This window comes from Juglans regia, chromosome 6 (genome assembly GCF_001411555.2).
Source record: "Juglans regia cultivar Chandler chromosome 6, Walnut 2.0, whole genome shotgun sequence".
Taxonomy (NCBI): domain Eukaryota; kingdom Viridiplantae; phylum Streptophyta; class Magnoliopsida; order Fagales; family Juglandaceae; genus Juglans; species Juglans regia.
Window position 1 is genome coordinate 34,524,057 of NC_049906.1, and position 24,142 is coordinate 34,548,198.

A 24,142-nucleotide genomic window follows, 5' to 3' on the forward strand; every position below is an offset into this window, starting at 1 on the left:
TTCGGATTAGGATTTCTTCGACTGATCTATACTTTCACTTTCTTTGACTCTTTCATCCTCACTGAGACTGTTCGGCTGCCGAGAAAGTTGGGATGCTTTCGCACGGATTTTTTTTAAAAAAATTTGTCTCTCATGTTTTACCGTTTGTGGCTTTTTGAGGATTTGGTGCGTTGGATTTTTGGTCTTATGGAGAATTTGGTGAAATTTGTGGTTACGGAATGGATTTTCTTGTGGAATTCATATATTTCTCTCGTTTACGTTGAAGATTTTGGGTTTTGTTTGAGGAATCAGCGAATCATTTTTTTTGCCACGATGGGTTTTGTCTGTATGTTTTTTGTTGTGTTTAGTGAATTTGTTGAAATGTTGGGTCCTTTGCAGTGTTTTGTGTTGGCTGTGTTGGGTAATTTGTTCTGTGTTGTTGGGTCATTTGCAGTGTTTCGTATCTCTCCAGGGAGGCGGTTGTTATTAGGCTGTGATGATAGTATTATAGTGCAGGTTAATTCACAAGTGTTAATTGGGCCCCATCGATATGGCGGGATAATCCTCACCCAGATGGTCATATCGCAGTTTGTGGTACTTTCCACAAAAGACAATGGGGGTTCGAGTGGGATTTTACAGCCATTCGATGTGAATGGCTCCTTGCTTTACGCATGCTATCAATATTTTCACCATTCTGAACCCCATTTATTTATACATTCGATATAAATGCACTGGATGTGAATGCTCTTATTTAGCATTATTGTGATTTGCATGCTATTTGGTTGTTGTTTTGTGTGAATATGTGAATTAGTTAGTTCTATTACATTGCTTTGTGTTGTGTCATTGCTTTGTGTTATGTTGTGATAGAAAAATAATGTGTAAATTAAATAGGGGACGATTCATCCAAAATCTCATTCGAAATAGATTCGCAGGATATAATCGATTTTTTGCAAAATAATGGCAAAATAGGCGCTTGTGCCCTTGAATTTAATCACCCCGAATAAACTTACGGCGTTGGCTATTGCCACAATGCCTCGATGACTGTTGATCGGCCTCGTCATTAAGAACAACATTCAACTCATTTTCAGAGGATAAGTATGTGAACAATTTGTGAAAGAATGTACGAGTCATTTGATCAAAGGAGAGAGATTATGGGAGACTGTTGAATTTCAGTTCTTTAGATCAAATGAGACTTGCGTTTGTGAGAATGTAAATGCAAACAGAATGCGTATTTATAAAGGAACAAATTACCGTTACATATAGGACAAAAAATGTTACCGTTTGAGAGAAGACAAAAAAAATTACCGTTGGATAAAAGACAAAGAATGTTACCGTTAGAGGTAGGAGTTCAAAATGTAACCGTTGGGGAAAGTCTTCAAAATCTTACCGTTAGAGAAATAACAAAAAATGTTACCATTACAAAAATGACAAAAAATTTTGTCAACAATACGTGGTTAGGTATTACAATTAGAAAAACTGATAAATAGTAGATATTAAAAAATATCATCACATTAGAAAATGTACATATTAAAAAAAAAATTATTATTTTTATAATACGAATTTCGATTTGAAAAATAATATTATATCTAGTAGTTAAAATCGTATAAATATTTAGTAGAATGTGATATTTGAAAAGAAGATAATAAGATAAAAGAATTAGTAGTTAAGATTGTAAATGAAAGTGAAAAAAAAAATAATAAAAGATAGAATTTAATAGAATAAAGATAAAGAAAAAGAATGAGATATAAGAAGTTTTTAAAAAATTAATAAAAATTTATAAAAAAAATATAATTTTTAATTAAATTATATAAAATTTTATAAAGAATCCAATAAGAATGCACCTCAACTTCTTTTCAAAATCTCAAGGTCCAACCCTATAAAAAGTCACGTCAATTGTCAAACACAGGCCCATCGAGTAAAAGGTTAAAACGTACGTATTCGCATTGAAATCTCCTTGCATATCTGACCGCGGTGCTACTCTTCCGCTTCAACTTGATGGTGAAGTTTGACTTTTTAGATTTTTTATTATTTTTAAATATTTTTAAAAAATATGAAAAAAATATCAATACATTAATAATTACTTTTTTAACTATTAAATAAAAAAAAAAAATACATTAGATGTCAAAATAAAGAATAAATTGAGTAAAAAAAATAACATTTTTCTATCAAAAGTATCCATAATACTGTAGTCTTACTGCTTATAGATATTGAGATCAGTTAAATAAATTATAAATAATAGTATTTTGTATATTTTATTGAAATAATAGTAATTCCACCTTTGTAGAATATAAGCGTTCATATAACCATAGTTTCCCACATTAACATTCCCAATACAAAACACAAACAATGCATGCAATGTATTCACAATACATGCATATCTATCTCTATTATATAAGAGCCTATCTCAAATGAACAGGAATGAACAGTGCATTTTCTTATTTTTCCGTGTGTCATCCGTGTGTCATCCGTAAACGTTTACTAAAATTAGCTGTAATTTTTTTATTTTATTTTAGCTGCAAATTAGCAGTGAACGTTTGACATCCGTGTCCAAATTAGCTGTCGATCACATCATATTATATAATATACCAGTACTGGTCCACCATAAGTAATTAATGGGGCAGGTTGCAGCTTTCTATATATGAATTTAAATACTAATCTCTAGCAAAGGGCACTACCAAACCAGTTTTGTTTATGAACAAATCATCAACGAATGGTGATGTTCTGCATTCACTGACATTTTATACTGATACAAGCATTTACTCACATGATGAACCCACCAAAACCACCGCAACCATTGTCCATTGAAATTTTAGTGCTTTTCATTTCCCCACCCTGACATCAACATGTTTTGAGTACAGAATATAATTACTACTTTATCTCTATTTGGCCGTCTGCTAAGAAAAAGACTGTGCTTTGAATATAGATCATATCAAACAAAGAACACACGGCACCAACATAAGGTTTCCTCAGATCTTTTTGCTTGTGTCAGCAGAAAGAAATTGCTTGTGTCAGTAGGTTGGATCATCACATGAATATAGATAATTATACCTATTTACATATTTAAATAATTAAAAATGATAATAAAAAAGAAAAAATCACCACAAAGAAAGAAACATAAAAAAAATATTATAAAACAATCGGTCAAAATCTTCTCCAAATTGAGCTTCCCTACAAAATAAAATAAAATAAAATATATGTCAAATAAAATATACTTGTCTCATACTTCATTTCATGACTTTTTCTCCCTATCTGATTTGGAAGATTTTCTTTTTAATACACGACAGTGATGCAGGCAGATCAGTTAAATATTTATGGTGCAGAATGTGGTGAGGTAGCTAAGAATGTCATTGGTTTTACAGCTTTTACTTACTTTACAGCAGTCTGATGGGTGATATGATGGGTGATATGGGTGATAGATAAGAGGTCTGGAAAGAGGACGCCTAGAAAGAGAAGGAACATACTTTAAAAGAGATGTGTTCATCTTTGGGAGAGTTCCTATTTTCATAGTGTTCTTTGTTTGGTTCCAGATATTGTTCCTCATTACAGGTAATTTTCTGAAAAATCTTGTATTTTTTACTTCTTCTCTAATACTCCATTTTTCCTTTTACGTACTGATCATCTTTTCAGCTTCTTTGTTGTCTCTTCTCTTATCCTCTATTTTTTTCCTTTTACTGATTTTTAATATTTACTGCTGATTTTTACTCATGATTTCTTACCAGCAGATTTCAAAAACTAGAATTTTCTGGTGTTTGATCATTGTAAGTGCATGATTGTTTAGTGTAATATTTTCTGTTAGTTATTTAGAGTAAATATTTTTTTACTTTCATGTTTTTTGTTCATTGGTTACTGCCATGCTTAGTATTCTCTTTGAGTTACTGATTTGTTTTGTTTATTTTGTATTCATCTTTGGCTGTATTCAGTGTTCAACCTATTTTGTGTTTTTGACTTCTCATCTATTCTCTTCTTTTCTATTTTTTTCTCTTGCTGGTTGTTAATGTTTACTACTAATTTTTTTACAGCTGCTTTCCCAGTTGTCTAAGTGTTCTTGGCTACAGATTTCTCAAGCTAGAACTTTCTGGCGTTTCATCATTGTGAGTGCATGGTTATTTAGTGTGGTGTTTTCTAATGGTACATGCTGTGCTTTTTCTGTTTCCTATTTCCTATAAGCCTCAGCAGATGTTTAGATGGTGTGCATATATCACATAATCTATTTGCCATTCTACTCAATTGATAAAATAAATATTAGTAAATTGCACTCTCAATCTACATTAAAACCAAAGTGCTAACCTGAAAGTGAAAACGAAAAAAAAACATTGAAAACTCATGCACAAAACTCACTACCCATTTTTCATTTTTTTTTTTGTTTACTGTGTCACCAGATTTGTAGAGGTTTTGAATTTTTTTTGCTAAATTTCGGTTGGTTTTTTTTCCCCTTTATAGGTCTCAACACATATCTTCACAAAAAAAAAAAAATGAGGATATAAACAACCAACACATATCTTCACCAAAAAAAATGAGGATATAAACAACCAACACATATCTTCACCCAAAAAAATGACAATATTATATTGTAGCATTAAAACATCTATAACTTAGAAAATAAGTCCTGATCTCAAAAACGAATAAATTGAATGAGAAGGAATTTCTTTAGATGATGGAGGAAAGTTATAATAATAACTTTCTCTTATTTAAAGCTTATTATAGTAAAAATTGTGCTAAAAACATCCATCAACTTATGAAAACCTCCATCAACTTAGAACAAATAGAATATTCAATATTTTTTTTGTTTTTGTTTTGGTGTTACAATATATCACACAATAATCACAACATGCAAAAAAATAAAAAGATCATACACATCATCCAACTTCATATTCATACAAACCTCAGACCAAATAACCCAAAGCTCAAAGCAAACAACCCAAGGGTGTTTGCCCAAAAAAACAAATTGCTCAAAAGAAGAGAGAACACACAATGGATCTATTTAATCATAAATATGACAATTACAAAACCAAAAATAGCTATTACCCAGATGATCAACACAAAATAAGAAAAAATTCGATGAGATGAAAGAAAAAAACCACACTGCATGAAAAAAAATTATATTTTGTCACAAATCCAAAAATCACACAACCAAAAAAAAATCTTCAACTCAGTTGATATATTTATCCACAAATCTGTAAATCATGCAATCAAAAAAAGCTACAAGCCAATTGATAGAAAGGAAAAAAAAAACATCAAACAACCCAGATAACAAAGGGGATCTACTAAAAGTTCAATCATCCACTTAAATCACACTTAAATCTCAAACATTCACATCACAATAAACCCAAAATCAACGGAGAGAACAAAAACTCAGTTGCAAAAAACAAGCCAAGACCAGAAAAAACAACAGATCAGAAGAAGAAAAAAAAAACTCAGATCAGAAGAAGAAAAAAAAAAAACTCCACCTTTCCCATGAAGAACAACCGTGTTCTTCGTTGGTTGACCTAGGCTGCAGTTTTCTTCATTTTCTTTGAGACCAAACACGGGAAACATCTGTAGAGAGAGAGAGAGCAGAAAGTGAGTGGGCATATTTTTCCATTCTCAATCTACATTAAAACCAAAGTACTAATCTAAAACTAGAAAAGAAAAAAAAAATTGAAAAACTCATGCTTTTACCCGTCAAAACTCACTACACGTTTTTCAATTTTTTTTTTGTTTGCTGTGTCATCAGATTTATTGTTTTTTTATTTTTCCATGTTTCATGTTTACTTTGTTTTTTCTATTGTGGATCTGTATTTGAAGAGATGGTGTCTACTCTCAATCTACATTAAAACCAAAGTGCTAGAAAGGAAAAAAAAAATAGAAAAACTGATGTTTTACCCGTCAAAACTCACTACCCATTTTTCATTTGGAGCCCCATAAATTCATAAAACTCAAGCACCTTAGATGGTCCAACCAACATCTCAGCAGCAAACAAAAACTCCATGTATATTTTCTACATTCTCCCATCCGTTATATATTTTTTTACAAAACTCGATCTAACAGTTCAAATCATCCAATTTTGTCGTGGGAATTAGTTCTAACGTAATCTAAACAACCACCAGTAAATCAACGAAAAAAGAAACAACAATATTCAACCAACAACCCAAACTCATCTATATGCTTATATTGATAAAGATACCATGACTTGAAGTGTCTTTTATTCACGGTTCTTAACCAATATTTTGATATTGAACATGCTTTTGACATTGGGAAATAATTTTTAATGCTATAGTAGTTCTTTGGCAACAATAGATAAATATAATGTTATTTATATTGAAACAACGAATAACCAAAAAATAAGGCAACACAAAAAATCTCTTCACATATTTGAGAAAAATAAAAGGCAAGATACAGCAAACAAAAATACAGAGAAAGAAAGAAGAATAAAGCTCAACAGATGTTTATATTTTTGAAGATTTTGTCTCCAGATTTATTTATTTTTTCTGTTTGATCTTTACTTTGTTTTTTCTATAGTGAATCTGTAGAGAAATTAATGGACGTAGTTCGGATCTATGGGTTTTTTTCCCGTTTGTGAATCTCCGCATATTTGAGATTTGAGATTTCAAAGTAATTTCAACAGCACTAGCCTAAACACAAAACCTAACAACACAAACACAACCACAAAAATCCTAAATTTCGGATTCAAAAATCCTAATTAAACAATTACATAATATCATCAAGCAAATTTGAGATTTCAAAGTAATTTTAAAAACACAAAAAAAAAACTTACAATGGGGAAACGAAGACAGAGGGTGAGGTGAGGCCTTGGTCCGTGCGTGGTATCATTTGTAGGCTGCGGCTAGGTTGTGTGCGACGAAGAGTGGGGCTGAGGGACCACAGAGTAAGGCTGAGGAAGAGAGACGAGGGACGAGAGAGTGAGGTAGAGACGAGATAGTGAGGCGGCAGAGACGGGAGAGTGAGGCGAGAGAGTTGAAGAAAAGCAGAGAGAGGCCATGGTGGTGGGAGAAACAGAGAGACACGGAAACGAGGGTGGGTTAGTTCGGGGAGATGGGTATGGCGGCGCAAGGTTTAGCAAGAAGAAGAAGAATAAGAGAGAACAGAGGAGAAGAAATGGGAGCGGGGGAGACGGTTTGTGCGGCGCGATACGATGGGCAAGACAGAAAAGAATGAAACCCTTAGGGTTTCATTTCAGCAGCGCCAAAACGGCTGCGTTTCCGAAGGGCTGGGCTTCCCTTTTCTCTTATACGGGCTGGGCCCGAAGTCACCCACACAAAACCCAACTAAAATAAATCACTATAAAACCACTTTAAAAATTCCAGACTCAAAGAAAAAGAATAGAGATAATATATAAAAATTCACACACACACTCCGGCCCAATAATAATAAAAATTCATCCAAACACTTCACATAACCTCCCAACAAAGAAAGCCCAATCCGAAAAATAATACACAATACAAAATACAAAACACTTTAATACAATAATAAAATAATATAATGAAAGCGATCATTAATAATAAAAAAATGAAATTAAAAAGCCAATAATAATATAAAATATTATTAAAAAATTGAAGAAAATACCTTAACACAAAATGCACAACAACTTTTGCAATAGTAAAATAAAATAATGAAAACTATCATAATAATAAAATAAAAATTTAAAATTAAACAATAATATAAAATACTATTAGAAAATTAAAATTTATATCGCATATTATTGTAATCCAGAAGGCCCAACCTGAAAAATGAAAATAATATATAAGAAAACACATTAACACAAAATACACAATAGCTTTTGCAATAATAAAATAAAATAATAAAGGCAAAAAATTTGAAATTAAAGAGGCAATAATAATATAAAATATTATTAGAAAACTAAAGTTTATCTAATATATTAAGAAAACACCAGAATACACAATAACTTTTGTAATAGTAAAATAAAATAATAATAATAATAATAATAATAATAATATGAAATTAAAGAGCCAATAATAATATAAAATATTATTAGAAAATGAAAGTTTATCTAATATATTATTGTGACGCAGGAGGCCGAATCTGAAAAAATGAAAATAATATATAAAAAAACACATTAACACAAAATACACAATAGCTTTTGCAATAATAAAATAAAATAATAAAGGCAAAAAATTTGAAATTAAATAGGCAATAATAATATAAAATTTTATTAGAAAACTAAAGTTTATCTAATATATTAAGAAAACACCTCAATACAGAATACACAATAACTTTTGTAATCGTAAAATAAAATAATGAAAATTATCATAATAATAATAATAATAATATAAAATTAAAGAGCTAATAATAATATAAAATATTATTAAAAAATGAAAGTTTATCTAATATATTATTGTTACGCAGGATGTCGAATCTGAAAAATGAAAATAATATATAAGAAAACGTCAGCTCGGTCAAGGTGACCATCTTTTCGATTACTCTCTTGATCATCTTTTAGAGATAGAGGCAATTCGATATCTATTTACCGGTGTTAAAACAGAAATTTATGAAAATAATAATTATATTTAAAGGTCTTCATATAACTTAAATGCATATTCATGTTTTGGTTAGGTATGAGTAAAATATTTTACATTAGATTAGAAAAACTACTGTTCAATTAGGAAGCATATCCGATACTTTTAGCTCGGATTGCAGGCCTACTACATATGTCATCTCAAAATCAACTAACGAAACGAACACAACTTAGTGAAAATATGAAAATAAAAAAATACAATAATACAACAAAAAAAATCATAACATTTTTTCTAATATTATAATTTTCTTTCTAATAATAGGTTTTACACATCCAAAAATTAAATGAAAAAAATTGCAAGAAAATGAAAAAATGCGAGTAAAACCTTTAGATCCAAATATAGATAAAAAAATGAATAATAAAAATACACAAACAGCACTTCGAAGACCAATGAAAAAATATATCGCATCTAGATCCTAATTCATATGCAAAACGAATAAAGATACCAAAAAACCTACAAATCCAGATCGAAATGCAAATATGGACATGAAAAATACAACAAGATGGGAAAAAATGTCGAATATATAGGAACCGAAACCACATAAATCTCGAATAAATAGGAACCTAAACGACATACACAAATGACACTTCAAATACCAACGATGTTGTGTGTGTGTGTGTGTGTGTGTTTGTGTGTATACAATGCAATCAAAACTTACAATGTCTTTTGTGTCTAAACAGGAATTATCCTCCTTATCAAGAGATCTAAATATATAAAAAACTCTCCACTGTTCATTTCAAGACCTGTAAGTGCCTTTATATATATATATATTATTATATATGTCACTATCTTGGAGACGTTTATTTCGCATTAAGTACTTATTAATTATTCATTTAGTTTGGGTTGTGTGGAACAGTATTATCCAACGTTTAGAAGAATTGTTCGCTTCGTTAACATAATGAGAAGTGGTAAGATTGTGTTAATGAGTTATGTAGCATTCGTTTTCAAATAGTAATATTAGTTTTATAAAAGTTAAGCTTTGAAACTATTTTTTGAAGATCATGGAAAACAACCGGCGAAGAAAATCTCGTATAAAGATTTACCTGAAGAGAAAAAAGAAGAACTCCGTAGAAAACAGAGAGAAAGATATGCTAAAAAAAAAGCATCTAGAAGCAATTCCATCCAATTAAAAGATTCAGCTTCATTTGGGGGTGATCAAATGACTATGTCAATTGATGAACCTTCAAATAATGATGTCCAACATATAAACATCATTCAGGATTTCACTGTTCTACAAAAAGTGTCAAAGAGACAACGAATTTTCCGCGCTGGTGTTGATATCGATGAATTGGTTTCGTCTCATGAAGTATGTGTTCCTCCTGGTGTTAATGTCTATATAGTTGATTCAGAGGCAACTTCATCATTAAACAATGTGGCGAATCGTTCTGATTGTCCGAGTGATTCTATGGATTTCCTGACACGTAAATCAGGAAACACAAACATAGATGAAACGACCGTCTCTAATCAGTTTTTGATTCAACAGGTTTTCTTGAAATTATTTTTTCATATTTCTTATTCAATCAGCCTTATATTCTTTTTTATTGTAATTTGAGAACATCCTATTCAAATAGGCTCCATGTGTTGTTCGGGAAGAGTCAAGTTTTGAAACAAGTATACCATCACCTCGTAGGGGTAAGAAACAAGTATAATTATATTATTCGTCCTTATTCCATTGTCAACTCTTGACACTCTTCCAGCAGTGTCCTTAGCCAGATCATTCAAACAATTCGATGGGTTTACGCCAATTGTCTTCTGTTCATTTTTAAACTCAATAGGTGGGGGACATCGTCGCTTTGTTGGACGTAGACAACTATTGCAAGTTGTGCCATCTGAAGCATATTCCTTGCCGTATGTGCCTTGTTGCAGACATTGTAAAGCAAAACGATTCTATCATGAAACAAACGGATTTTGCTGTGCAGATGGGACAATTTCTTTGGCCACAAATGATGTCCCTGATCAGCTTTATGATCTTTTTACCTCCGATGCAAATGAAGCCGCGCATTTTAAGACCTATGTTCGGACTTATAATAACAAGTTCGCGTTTACATCTTTTGGAGTTAAATTCGATAGAGATCTTTGCAGACGAAATAAAGGGATTTATACCTTCCGAACTCAGGGACAGATCTATCACTATATCGACGATTTAGTCCCTTTAAATGGTCGTCCTTCTTCTCTCCAATTGTATTTCTATGATACTGAGCACGAATTAGAAAATCGTATTTCTGATTCAGACAGAATGAACCCATCAATTGTAGTTCAACTCATCGATATTCTTCGCATAAATCCATATTCTTTGTTTTTCCGATCTCTTGGTGATTTGCCAAATTTGGAAAATCAAGTAATCCATATAAGATCAGATGCTGGCCTAGATCAGCGTGTGTTCAATGCCCCGACATCTTCACAAGTTGCAGCAATATGGGTTGAAAATGAAGATGCAGATCAGTTGGGAGGACGGGACATTTGTGTCTTTAGTCATTCTGGTGGAAGTCATATAGTTCAGTATTATTTTGGCTGCTATGATCCACTTCAGTATCCGCTGTTATTTCCTTTTGGGGATACTGGTTGGCACCAAGGCATTAAAAGGATCAATAGAGGAAGCACAGTAATATGTAATGAAACAATCCGATCAATAGATCCTCACCAATCAATGTCAGCAGAAGAATTACTTACAAGAGAACAACGAGGTTAGAGTATAATCTTAATCTTTCCATTTTGTACTTAGAGCATTAGCATTGGTCTATACATATGCATATGCAAAATCGCCTCTTTTACATATCCACTTTGACATTCAAGCAAAATTCTCACATTGGTTTATGCATATTTGACACAAAATAATAATAAAATATTATTATTTTATTATTATTATTGTTTTGCTAAAATCAATTTTTTTATATATATTTTGCAATTAGCATCCACTACATACATTTGACATTAATAATATAAATTCAATAATAAAAAATATACTTTTTTTTATATATTATATTAAAAATATAATAAAATGAAAAAAATATATATAATATATTATAATAATAAAATGAATGTGCAAGTGAAGATTTGTTGTGTTGTTGAAAAATGGAGAAAATGAAATGATTGTGAGAGAGAGAGTGGGAGGAGAGATAAATAATGATTACAATAATATTTGTGGGGTGAATAGTGGTTATCCAAATTTAGATAAGCACTGTTCATAGGTAGCTAAATATTTGGATATGCATAAGCCAATGTGGAGTATTTTATGGTCATATTATGCAAATATGACTTTGCATATGCATATGCATAGACCAATACTAATGCTCAGTTTGTACACGTCCAATTTTGTAATATTGCATTCCCCTTCAACTTTTGTAGCATTAAACAGAAAAATGAAGGATCCAATTGTTTCGTGTCGTGAGTATTATTGCTACAAATTACAAATCAGAGAAAATTTCAGATCAATTTTGTTGCTGTCTGGTCGTCTATTGCAACAATTCGTTGTTGATATGTATGTTAAGATCGAGACGTCAAGATTAGACTATTTTCGTAGCAAACAACAACATATTCGATCTGAGTTATATCAAGGTATTGTTGATACCATTACACTTGGGGAAACTAACGCTTCTAATGTTGGAAAACGGATTATTCTGCCTTCGTCATTTATTGGGGGTCCAAGAGACATGCGAAAAAGATATATGGAAGCAATGGCTTTAGTTCAGCGTTATGGTAAACCAGACATTTTTTTAACAATGACATGCAATCCAAATTGGCAAGAAATTTCAAATGAATTACGCCTACATGAGGAGAGTCAAAATCGGCCTGATTTAGTTGCTCGGGTCTTTCGTGCAAAATTAGAAGAATTAAAGGATCGATTATTCAAGCAACAGATATTTGGAAAAGTTTCAGCATATGTTTATGTTATTGAGCACCAAAAAAGAGGCCTTCCACATGCTCATTTTCTAATTATATTACAAAGAGATTGGAAACTCTATACGCCTGAATCTTTTGATGACATTGTATCGGCAGAAATACCTGATAAAAATACGAATTTGCACTTGCATAACGCCGTTGTCAAGCATATGATGCATGGACCATGTGGAGTGTTGAATCCAACAAATGTTTGCATGAAAAAAAATGGTTATTGCAAAAGCCATTATCCAAAAAATTTTGCATCAAGTACGACTGTTGGAAATGATTGCTTCCCAATATATAGGCGTTCTGACAATGGAATAACTGTCAAAGTGAGAGGTCATAATTTGGATAACCGTTGGGTCGTTCCATATAATCCGTATTTGCTTGCAACATTTGACTGTCACATTAACGTCGAGATTTGTTCTACTATAACAGCAGTCAAATATCTTTATAAGTACATTTACAAAGGGCATGATCGTGTTGCTTTCAATTTGGTTTCTGAACAAAATAATCAACAAATTGATGAAATCCAACAATTCCAATCAGCCCGATGGATTGCTCCGCCTGAAGCTATGTGGAGAATATATGGCTTTGTTGTTAATGAAATGTACCCAGCAGTGTATAGCTTACATTTACATCTTGAGGATCAACACCAAGTAACTTTTCGAGCAAATGAAGACTTAATCAATGTTCTCAACTCTGATCGGTCTGCAAAATCGATGTTAACAGAATTCTTTGCATTAAATCGAGTGGATGAGAATGCCAGGACATTGTTGTACAAAGAATTTCCAGAATTCTATGTTTGGAGCCAACAATACAAAGAGTGGACTTGTCGAAAAAAGAAAACTGTTATAGGTCGAATTATTACAGCAAATCCATTTGAAGGTGAGAGGTATTATCTGCGGATATTGCTAAATCATGTAAGAGGACCTTTGTCATTTGAAGATCTTAGGACAGTTGATGGTGTTGTGGCTCCAACTTTTCGTGAGGCAGCAACTATGCATGGTTTGCTACAGAGAGACAGTGGTTTAGAAGATTGTTTACATGAAGCATCTCTATATCAAATGCCGTCCAGTTTGAGACGGCTATTTGCAACTATATTGGTTTATTGTAATCCAACCAATCCGAGAGAGCTTTGGGAACGTTTTGAGCAAGATATGTCAATTGATTTTAGGTCAACTGAAGATTCTATGTTGACTGTAAGAATGCAAGTTTTGCGCTCAATCTCTTTTACACTTGAATCAATGGGGAAACACATTAATTCATTTCATCTTCTTGATGACGACATTTGTTTTGATGAAGACCAATTCGAATCTAGGGAAATCGATGATGAATTGGCTGTTGAAATTCCAGAAGAAGATACTGCTGCATCAGAAATCCTTAATAGTGAACAGCGACATGTCTATAATTCAATTTTGGAAAATGTTTTTTCAAACAAAACTGCTACATTCTTTGTTGATGGCCCTGGTGGGACAGGGAAGACATTCCTGTACAAGGCACTTCTCGCTGCAGTAAGATCAAGAAAATTAGTGGCACTTGCAACTGCTTCATCTGGTGTTGCTGCATCTATCCTTCCTGGAGGTCGAACAGCACACTCGCGCTTTAAGATTCCATTAGATACTGATGAACATAGCATGTGTTGTGTCAGTAAACAAAGTGCCATTGCAAAGCTACTACGTGTAGCAAGGTTAATTATATGGGATGAGGCCCCTATGTCAAGAAAACAACACATCGAAGCTTTAGATAAAATGTTACGAGACATTAATGATTCAGAGTTAACATTCGGTGGAAAAGTTGTCGTTTTTGGTGGAGATTTTCGCCAGGTTTTACCTGTGGTTCGTAAAGGAACAAGACAAGAACATGTTGACGCCAGTTTGGTTTCTTCTTATTTGTGGCCTACATTGATCAAACTTCGTTTAACTGAAAATATGAGAGCAAGATTGGATCCAGTTTTTTCAGAATATGTGTTAGAATTAGGCAACGGAATGCCACCAATCACAATTGACGAAACTGTAAAAATTCCTAATGGCATGCTTGTTCCCTATGAAGATGACTGTACTTCTTTGGATCATTTAATAGATGTTGTTTTCCAAGATATTCATGAATATTCAATAAATATTTCAGCTATGATGAATCGGGCCATATTAACACCAAAGAACAGTTATGTTGATGAAATAAATACATTACTGATTCATAGGTTTCCTGGTGAGCTTAGGCGATATTATAGCTTTGATGAAGCAATAGATGCATCTGAACAATCAGTTATGGAGGATTTTTTAAATACTCTAACCCCAAATGGACTTCCTCCTCATGAATTGTTACTAAAGATAAACTGTCCCATCATGTTGCTTAGAAACATTAACCCTTCAGAAGGACTATGCAACGGAACACGTCTAATTTGTCGGGCTTTTGATCGAAATGTAATTGATGCAGAAATCGCAGTTGGGCACCATAGCGGAAAAAGAGTCTTTATTCCAAGGATCCCATTCTTGCCAAATCTTGATGAAAATAGTGGTTTCCCATTCAAAAGAACTCAGTTCCCTATCAGATTAAGTTTTGCAATGACTATAAATAAGTCACAAGGGCAAACATTGGATTTTGTTGGGATATATTTACCTCAACCTGTTTTCTCACATGGTCAATTATATGTGGCTTTATCAAGGGCTAAGACTGCATCTACAGTAAGGGTTTTAATACGGCCGGTGTCGACTGATCGATCAGAAAAGAACTGTACAAAAAATATTGTCTATACAGAATTATTAAGATTAGCATGTTCAGATTAATGTTCTACAGGTAATGATTTAATTGTATAATTTGAGTTTAACTACTTAAACAAAATTATGCATTTTATAGAATTCTTTTTCTATATGTTTAGTATTGTGTTCTTTATTTCTCATTGTAATTTTTTTTTTTTAATTTAGTATTGGGTTACTACACTTACACCTTTAATATTTTTGTATGTGAACAGTTTTAAAGATGCGGACGGTTTATACATCGATAAAAGATATCACTCCAAGTACAAGGAATTGGAAAATCAAAATGATTGTGGCAGACAAGTCACCCAAACGAACAGGCCAACGCTCACCAGTGAAGTACCAAAGCCTAACGTTGATTGATCCAGAGGTATAATATTTATTTCTATCTATTGTCTTTTATTTTTTTTTGGTGTACTGACAACTGATAAATGATTTTGTTATTTTTGTATCATATTTATTAAGTTTTGTATTTTTATTTTTTTTACTACTAATTTATAAAAAATCTTAAATATATTATTTTTTTAAAACCCAAAAATAATTTAAAATAAACAAAATTATTATACTCAATTATTTATTACAATATTTTTTTTTGTAAATTATTTATTTCAATTTCTTATACTATACAGGGAAATCGAGTACAAGCAACAATGTTTGATAAAGATATAGACTCGCGAGATGATACTTTACATATTTTCCGGTCATATTACATCAGTAATGCATATGTAAGGCCACTGGATCCGAAGTATAGAATTGAAACACATGAATATCAATGGATCTTAAATTCCAAAACGATAATTGAGGAAGTTCCAAAGGATGAAGAACAATTGGAGGCACCAAAGTACCAACTCATTCCGTTCAATGAATTAGACGCTTACAAAGACTCAATTGCAGAAATAGGTAATTCACTCTTGATTTTAGAATATTTAATTATCAATTTATTAAAAATTTAAATCTTATTTGTCAGATGTTTTAGCTGTTGCAATCAATATCAAGCCATGTAGAGAGATAACTTCAGTACATGGACCAACAACTATTCAGGAAATATATGTCATTGATCAAAGGTAAAAATATTTTTTGGGTAGTTCACTTTTTTAAAATTATGTTTCAATCTTTATTTCTTGTATATTCTGTTAATTCTTTTTTTATTCCAATTTTTGTAGCTTAAACCCCATATGTTTAACTATGTGGGGTCAATTTGTGCAAGATGAATGCAAAAAAATCTCAGAAATAATTGGGACAAAGCCAGTTATACTTGGAACAAGAATAAGAGTTGGTTCTTATAATGGTATTTTTAATAATTAACAATCTTATATTTTTCTTTTATATTGTATATGCTTGCATTAATCATGATCTCTATTTCTAATGAAGGATTGTCTCTTTCATCACGTCCGAAAAGTAAATTTATGATCAATCCTGTTCTTCCTGAGGCAACTTCATTGCAAGAGTGGTAATCGTCAGAAATAAGTCATTATTTGTTTCGTCCTACTTGAATATTAAAATCTTCATATTTTTATTTCTTATGTTGCATTTGTTTTTATGAATTTTAAGGGCGGTAATTAATGATTCATTACTTGAGAGTATTATTGCAAGATGCTTGACATACCCGTCTACATCGCTGTCTTCTGTTGGTATACGAGAAATAATCAAGAATTGTGATGTTGCTGAGTTGATCAAAAGTTTACAACCCATGGCGGTAAAATCCTATTCTTCGTAACAAATTCAAATATTTATACAATCAATTCATCTAAAAAATTATTTTTGATGTAATGTAGAAAGCAAAATTTTGGATAAAGGCGAAGATAATAGTGGTTGACTTGCGCCAGATATTTTTTTACATGTCATGTATTGGTTGTTATAAAGGAACTGGGTATGATTACAATGATAGCTTCCTTTGTTACCATTGCAAACACCAAAGTATTTCCCAACCACGGTATGTATCATTCAAATTTTTTGTTCTGTTTGATAATTTATGTGATAAATTTAATGTATAGCTTTTATTGATTCTAACTTAAAATGATATTTCCATCAATTTTATAGTTGTCGAGCATATGTTCAACTCGACGATGGTACAGGAAGACTATCTGCTGTTATGTTTGGTGAAGTTGTAGAGGAAGCATTCGGTTGTTCGGCAGTTGAGCTGATGAAGCATACTGGTGATGTATGTTTACTTATTTTCTATTACCTTTATTGTTGTGAGTAAAAACGTCCGTCTTATAATTTTTGACATATTTACTACATTAATTTCCAGCATATATATTCTTTAAATTTTTATTAATCATGCAAGGTTATTAAAAATTTCTTTTGCAGGAACATTTGCCTTATATAGAAAATCTTGTAGCACAAGTTTCACAGAAAGAGTGGATGATTGAACTTTTAGTAGATCCCAATCGACTCAACCAACAACAGCACAAGAATTTCAATGTCACTTCTATTGATGCAGTACAAGAAGACACAAAATGATGGATCATAGTAAAAACATCAAAGGACTCATATTTTGAACTGATGTTTTTGTCGAGTTTGTTGCTAAAACTATCGATGTTATAAATATGTGTTGGACTATGTTATATTTTGAACTAATGTTTTTGTTCGGTTTGTATTAAACTTATCGCAAGTAACTTTGCTAAAATTATCAATGTTATAAATATGTGTTGGAGTATGTTATATTTTAAACTAATGTTTTTATCTTCTAATCTATGCAAGCATGTAATTATTATACTCTGCTTAACTATCATTACCCTTAAATATTTATTAGATTTCACATTTTTTCCTATATGTCTTAATTTATTGATTGAAATAAACTTTTTTTATAGAATATATATTATTTTTTTAAAATAATTATTTCACCCAACTAGGCAAACGTGCTTTGCACGTTATTTTGACCTAGTATATATATATATATATAGATATATAGCAGAATTGTTTTTAATATGCTAGCTAGCATGAGAGAGAGAGAGAGTATGGGTCTTGACTCTTGATCACATGTTTCACGGGTGATCCATTGAACCTGGACATATATTTGAAAGTGGATGGTACAAGACTTTCAGAGTTATGTTTAGAACCTAAAATCATCTTAAATCATTTTAATTCATTATTATAATTTTTTTAAATTTTAACACAGAATATAATAAATAATTTAACTTTTTCAAATCTCAAAATAATAATAATAATAATAATAAATAATAATATTCTAATAATATTTTATCATCTCAATTCAATTCAATTCAACTCAATTCAATTCAACATCAAAATGCAGACAATGTGAACTTGACTCATCGAGTTATTCTCTATACACAATTCTTCCACTAAAATTTCAACCCATTAATTTCCTTCCACCCCATTTTCAGTCTCTCCTCTCCTTTTCCTTCTCGGAAGTTATAACAAAGTTCAACATGTGCATGCATATATACATTGAATGCACCAATCGGCTATATCTTATGGACATCATTTTTAAAATGTTATAGACTCAAAAGATTACATAAAAGTAAATTCATAAAACTTCATGTGATTTATTAGATTTATTTTATGATAAAATTAACTTTACAATCTACTAGACCACATCAAGATGCATCACTTTGTGGCCCGAGTTTATATTGGTGTAATCTCTTTGTGGCTAAAATATCTCTATATTTTTTATAATTCAGCTCTTAATATTGGAAGTTGGATTACCAAAACTTCTTAGATTTGATCCAAGCCAGCTGACATGGTAGGTGCCATGCATTCCACCCCTTGCCAAGCTATGTTCACTCCAAACAAACGAAATTTCAAAAACTGCTGCGCATGCTTTGCTTGCAGCTCCTACGTACAGTAGATAATAAAGTACTAATTCCACCCTTAATAGAATATAGTCGTTTTTATTCATAAAATCCAAAGTCTCATCAAAATGTTGCTGATAATATAATGCACACAAATCAAGGTCTCACAGCATATGTCGTTTGCTCACAAGGAAAATAGCTAGGCACCAATCTCTTTACTAATTAACTAATTTCTTATTTTGGCCGAAGCTCAATGCCATGGACCACAAGGCCAGACTTCTCCTGAAGGACTTGAACCTCCTTCAAGCACATCTCGACCTCGCCATGATTATCAACTTGGCTGCCAGTGCAGAATTCTCCCATCTCAATCTCCATCCACATATCCTCTCTCTTGATTGGAAGTCGACCATCCTGTCGTTTAATTAGTAATAATTCCTTTTTTGATCGTTGTTCCTGTGTACCCGACCACAATCTTGGATTCAAATAAGCATTGATAGCATCACCTCCTTCCACCTCGTTTTCCAGTCTAATGGATACTTTCACAGGGTCGTTAAACCCATAGAAACCATCCACCATGGAGTAGATAAAGTATGCCCCATACCTTGTTTTTGGGGAAAGGATTTTTGTCTCAATTATGCCTTTTATGTCAAGCAACCAAACCTTTCTAAGAAGAGCTACTTCTGAGAATCTGCACATTTTAGACACCATTGCTATAGATAATAAATAGGATAAACAAGCATGCAGTACTCAAGCAAACAGAGAGATGAAGAGAGACCTAGACTTGGGTAGAATCGGTGACTCAGTTGAGGGAATCCAGTCCCAGTATTGTGGAGTTTCTCCAGTTCCCCAAATAATAGTTAACTCCATCGCTGCCAGCATCAAAGATTTCTTTCCACTCAATTCATCTATTTGGACACTGATCTGTTCAATCATAGACAGACAGAGATAACAAAACAAAAAGAAAAGTCTAGAGATGTTAAGACAAGCGATACTGATTTCACATAGTATTAGACCTATTTCTTTCCAACAGTTTAAACTTTTGAAATAAATGGTAATTTCATATAGTATTAGAGCAGATTTTCTAAATTCGAATCCCGGCTATGCACTTGTTCAATTAATTAAATATTCCACGTAGTTGGCCCACTTACAGAAGGAGATCTGGCTCACATGTGCGGGAAAGTGTTAAGACAAGTATAAATGATTAAATCTATATGTTTCCATCAGTTTAACTTTTGGGCACAAGCGATGATTTCACAGGAGTAAATCACAACCAAAGAACAAAGGTCAAAGGTGCTTGCTATTAACAGAATATATGACAAATTACTATGTGAAAAATATGTTTTGAACTTCAAGAACAAAGATAGCATTAAAAACTACCTTTAAAAATTATTGGGAGTATAAAAACTTCAAACCAGAAAGTATAGCCACTTTAAAAAGCACTAGGAAATTAATCTATCTGAACTTGGAACAAGTTTTCCAAGCTAACCATTTCAGTCTCACAACATGTAATAATACATCTTTAGGACCACCTATGAAAAGGGCATATCTTGGAGCAAAAACAATATAGAAAAACAGCCCCTAATTCTTAGCTTATAGCAAGTAAACATAACTAGGTAAACATGACAGGGTAAAGATAACTGTGCATATATGATCATTCTTTCTAATATTTGAATGCCGATAAATGTCTTGTATGCGAACCTCTTTTCCCATTGGATACTTGGCAACACTTAGAGGTCTATGGTATGCTATTCTTGAGTCCACCGATTGAATGATTTCTTGGATAAATTCTGACTCGTCCCTATCAATACAAAGAGAAGAAAAGTCTAAAAGACTTCTCAAAGTATAAGCATGCATGAATTATATGATGTGGTTAATAAAAGAAAACAGAGAGAAGATTTAAATTTGTATTTTTTTTTCCATGTTCTTCTGTTTCTCCAATATACTTTGTGTGAAATTAATGAGGTAATTAATCGATAACAAATCCAAAACAGATTTCAAATTTATTTATGGCTTGCATAAAACTCGAGTGTCGAAAAAAAGGATAAAATATCAAATTGTTTTGTTTGGCACCATATCTTCACCAATCAGCACCGATCCTGGATTTTTCTAGATTTTACCCACAAAGTTCTCTTTTAACATCATATATAAACATATATATATATATAGGCACAGCTCATAGCAAGTACCTGTTCCCTAATTCGAACCCGGACAATTTGGTTACTTCTTCTAAAGCTGCCTTCCACTTCAACATCTTTACGTTATCCTTGAGCTGATCTCCAAGTTTATCAAATGATTTTCCAAAATCCCCTTTTTGATCTCGTACTTCCGATGGTTTTACGCCGTAAAAAATTGGTAGAACAATTTGTTTACTCGCTTGTTTACAATCGAGGATTTTCAATAGCTCGTTCAAACACCATATTGATTCTGCATAATTTTTAGAGAGTACAACGATAGAAATCTTTGATTCTTCAATAGCATTGAAAAGTGCTGCCGAGATTTCCTCTCCTCTTTCAAGATCTCTGTCTATGTATGTGTTGATTTTCCTTTTAACCAAACCATGGTACAGATGAGAAAGAAACTTTTGGCGAACATCTTCACCTCTAAAGTTCAAGAATACATCATGATTCCATGGACGGATGGAAGAAGAAGATAAAGAGGAAGAAGCTCCGTGATTGACCATGGAAGAAGGCATCCTCTCTGTAAGCGTAATGATCATTTACCGGAGATGTCCATTTATTCAGAAGTTGGAAAGCAAAAGTCATTCAGAGAGTCGGTCAAGAAAGTAGTTATGTGTCATCTCTCATTGAAAGTCGAGTCTTGTGGAATGTGGATATGGTCATATCCTTAAAAGTTTTTCATATTAAAAGTCGGTCAACAACAAACTGACGCTGGCAATATATTAGACTTTTCCATATAATGATAGAGAGTCGGTCAAGAAAGTAGGTATGTGTCATCTTTCAATGTTGTTATTAAGGTTGAGTCTTGTCGAATTTGGAAATCACTAATCACAGAGCATGGCGAGCAGGAGATGGTCATATCCTTCCATATTAAAAGTCAGTCAAGAGTAAACTGACGCTGGCAATATATTAGACTTTTCCATATTAAAAGTCAGTCAAGAGTAAAAGTCGACTTTTCTCTGTCTCAACTTGTTTTGCAATATATCTCGTCTTGCAACTTCTCACAATTTTCCTTTTCAGCATCATCCAAACTTAAAAAAAAAAAAAAAAAATTAATTTTAAATCTTTAGTTTTTTTATCTAATAATTTTTCAAATATAAAATACTATACAACTTTCTCTAAGTTTCAAACAAAATACCAAAAAATAAAAAAAAATGCAAAAAAAATACAACTTTTTTAAATTTTAAAATAAAAATAATATTAAATAATTATATTCAAATAATTTTTTAATTTTATAATAATTTTATTCAATTTTTTATCTTTCATTTTCCAAAACATAATAAAGCATCTCTAACTTAAACAATTTCACTGCAATTAACAGAATTCTCACAATTTCTTATGATTTCATCTCATTATTATCCAAGCATTTATTAATCTTGTGCCATCAATTGATACAAAATTAACTTCAGATAACAATTCAAGTGTATGTTTAGGATTACGGTAGAAAAATTACTTATAATTTCAAAGCTTATAATTTATAGATTAAATAATAAGTTTAATTATTAAAAAAGTATTTACTATTTGATAATCATATATTCAAATATATTACATTTTTTTGGAAAAAAAATTTTAAAAATGCTTTCTGATGTAAAAATGACAATCATTTAATTTTTTAAAGATTATGGTCATATTCTTAAAAGTTTTAAAGTTGTAATTATTTCAAAGTTATATAGGAATTTTCGACTATTGCATTCTTTTAAAAATTTAAAATGCATTCTGGATTACCCAGAAAAGCACAATATTTTTCCTCAAACATAGTTTTTAGCTTATTTGAGATTAAAAAGTATTTTGATATGTAACACCAAAACAATCAGATTTTTCTATTAAATAGCAGCTTTTAAAGACTATTTAAGCACTTTTTAAAACTCCTAACGCAAGCCCAAACATACCCTAAAACACTGTGTACAAGTACTTTGATCAAACTGAGATTTAATTTGTTGGCTACTTTCATGCAGGGGTGGCAAATCATGTTTTTGAATTGTATTTGTGTCGTTTCAAGTCATGAGTATTTGACTATATAAGTCAACTCGAACCCGACTCGTTAAGCTAAATGTATTTAATAATTAATTAGAAATATATCAACATGACGCAACTCATTTATATTCGTTTAAGATAAATTGGTTGAACTAATACGCATAATCCATGTGACTTCACTAATATAATTTCACATAAAATTTAAAATATATATTTATTACTAGCCACAATATCTTTAAAAAAATAAGACCACTTATTAACAAAAACATATTAGTATTTTTCAAACAAACCCTATAATAACAAATGTGAGCATAGGGCTAAAATTATAATCTCAATAATAAAAATATAAGTGCACTAACATATACCAAGATTACAACTCAACAAAAAAAAAAAAATGGTAATTTTGAAATAAAATCTAAACGGTCCTCATTTTGACCCAACCCAATCACATTAAACTCAAATATACTAATCTTATATCGTATTCGTGTTAGATTCATGGGTTATGTTACATATTGTCACCCCTACTTTCATGTAGTATTTACTTCCAATGTTTTTACTGCCAACCTTGAGCACTTAAAATTTTCAATATCTATTCCTTTTTCTTAATCACTCACTACAATAAATTTGACTTTTAGAGATGTATATCTTTTTTAGACAAAATTTATTTTCATCCAAACAAGTGATCTTTTGGGATGAAATTTAAGGCTCCGTTTGGTTACGCAGTTCAGATGAGATAAGATGAGATATTTTAAATAATAATAAAATTTTTGAATTAAGATTAAATGAAATAGTTTGTAAAAAAAAATGTGTGTTTAGATAATGAGATGAGATTAGATAATTTTTAATTTTTTAAATTTGAAAAAGGTGTGGACCCAATGTTGATTAGAGAACCGAAAGTGCACATTTATGTACTGTTTACGCACAATTGACACAATATTTATTATCAATTTTCACTATTTATGCACTGTTTACCGTACAATTTATTTACTATTCATGTCGGCTTTGCACTGTTTACACATTGTTTACTATAGTGTATTGGGATATGGAAAACTACTAAGAGCAATGGCAATGGCCTAGGCCATTGCCAA

General features: G+C 31.6%; 1 protein-coding gene across 1 annotated transcript in view; it reads right to left on the reverse strand.

Annotated features, from left to right (window-relative positions):
• The window catches only part of LOC109016387 (protein PHLOEM PROTEIN 2-LIKE A8-like), a 44,982-nt gene extending 23,378 nt beyond the window's left edge, over positions 1–21,604 (reverse strand). Inside the window, exons 1-4 of the mRNA XM_035691337.1 lie at positions 21,090–21,604; positions 20,602–20,701; positions 19,679–19,824; positions 19,376–19,591 (exon numbers count right to left, since the gene is read on the reverse strand). Of these exons, the coding sequence (XP_035547230.1) occupies positions 19,376–19,591; positions 19,679–19,824; positions 20,602–20,701; positions 21,090–21,595 (968 nt within the window). The 5' untranslated portion in view covers positions 21,596–21,604. The remainder of the gene's footprint in view (positions 1–19,375; positions 19,592–19,678; positions 19,825–20,601; positions 20,702–21,089) is intronic.
• Positions 21,605–24,142: the final 2,538 nt, after the last annotated feature.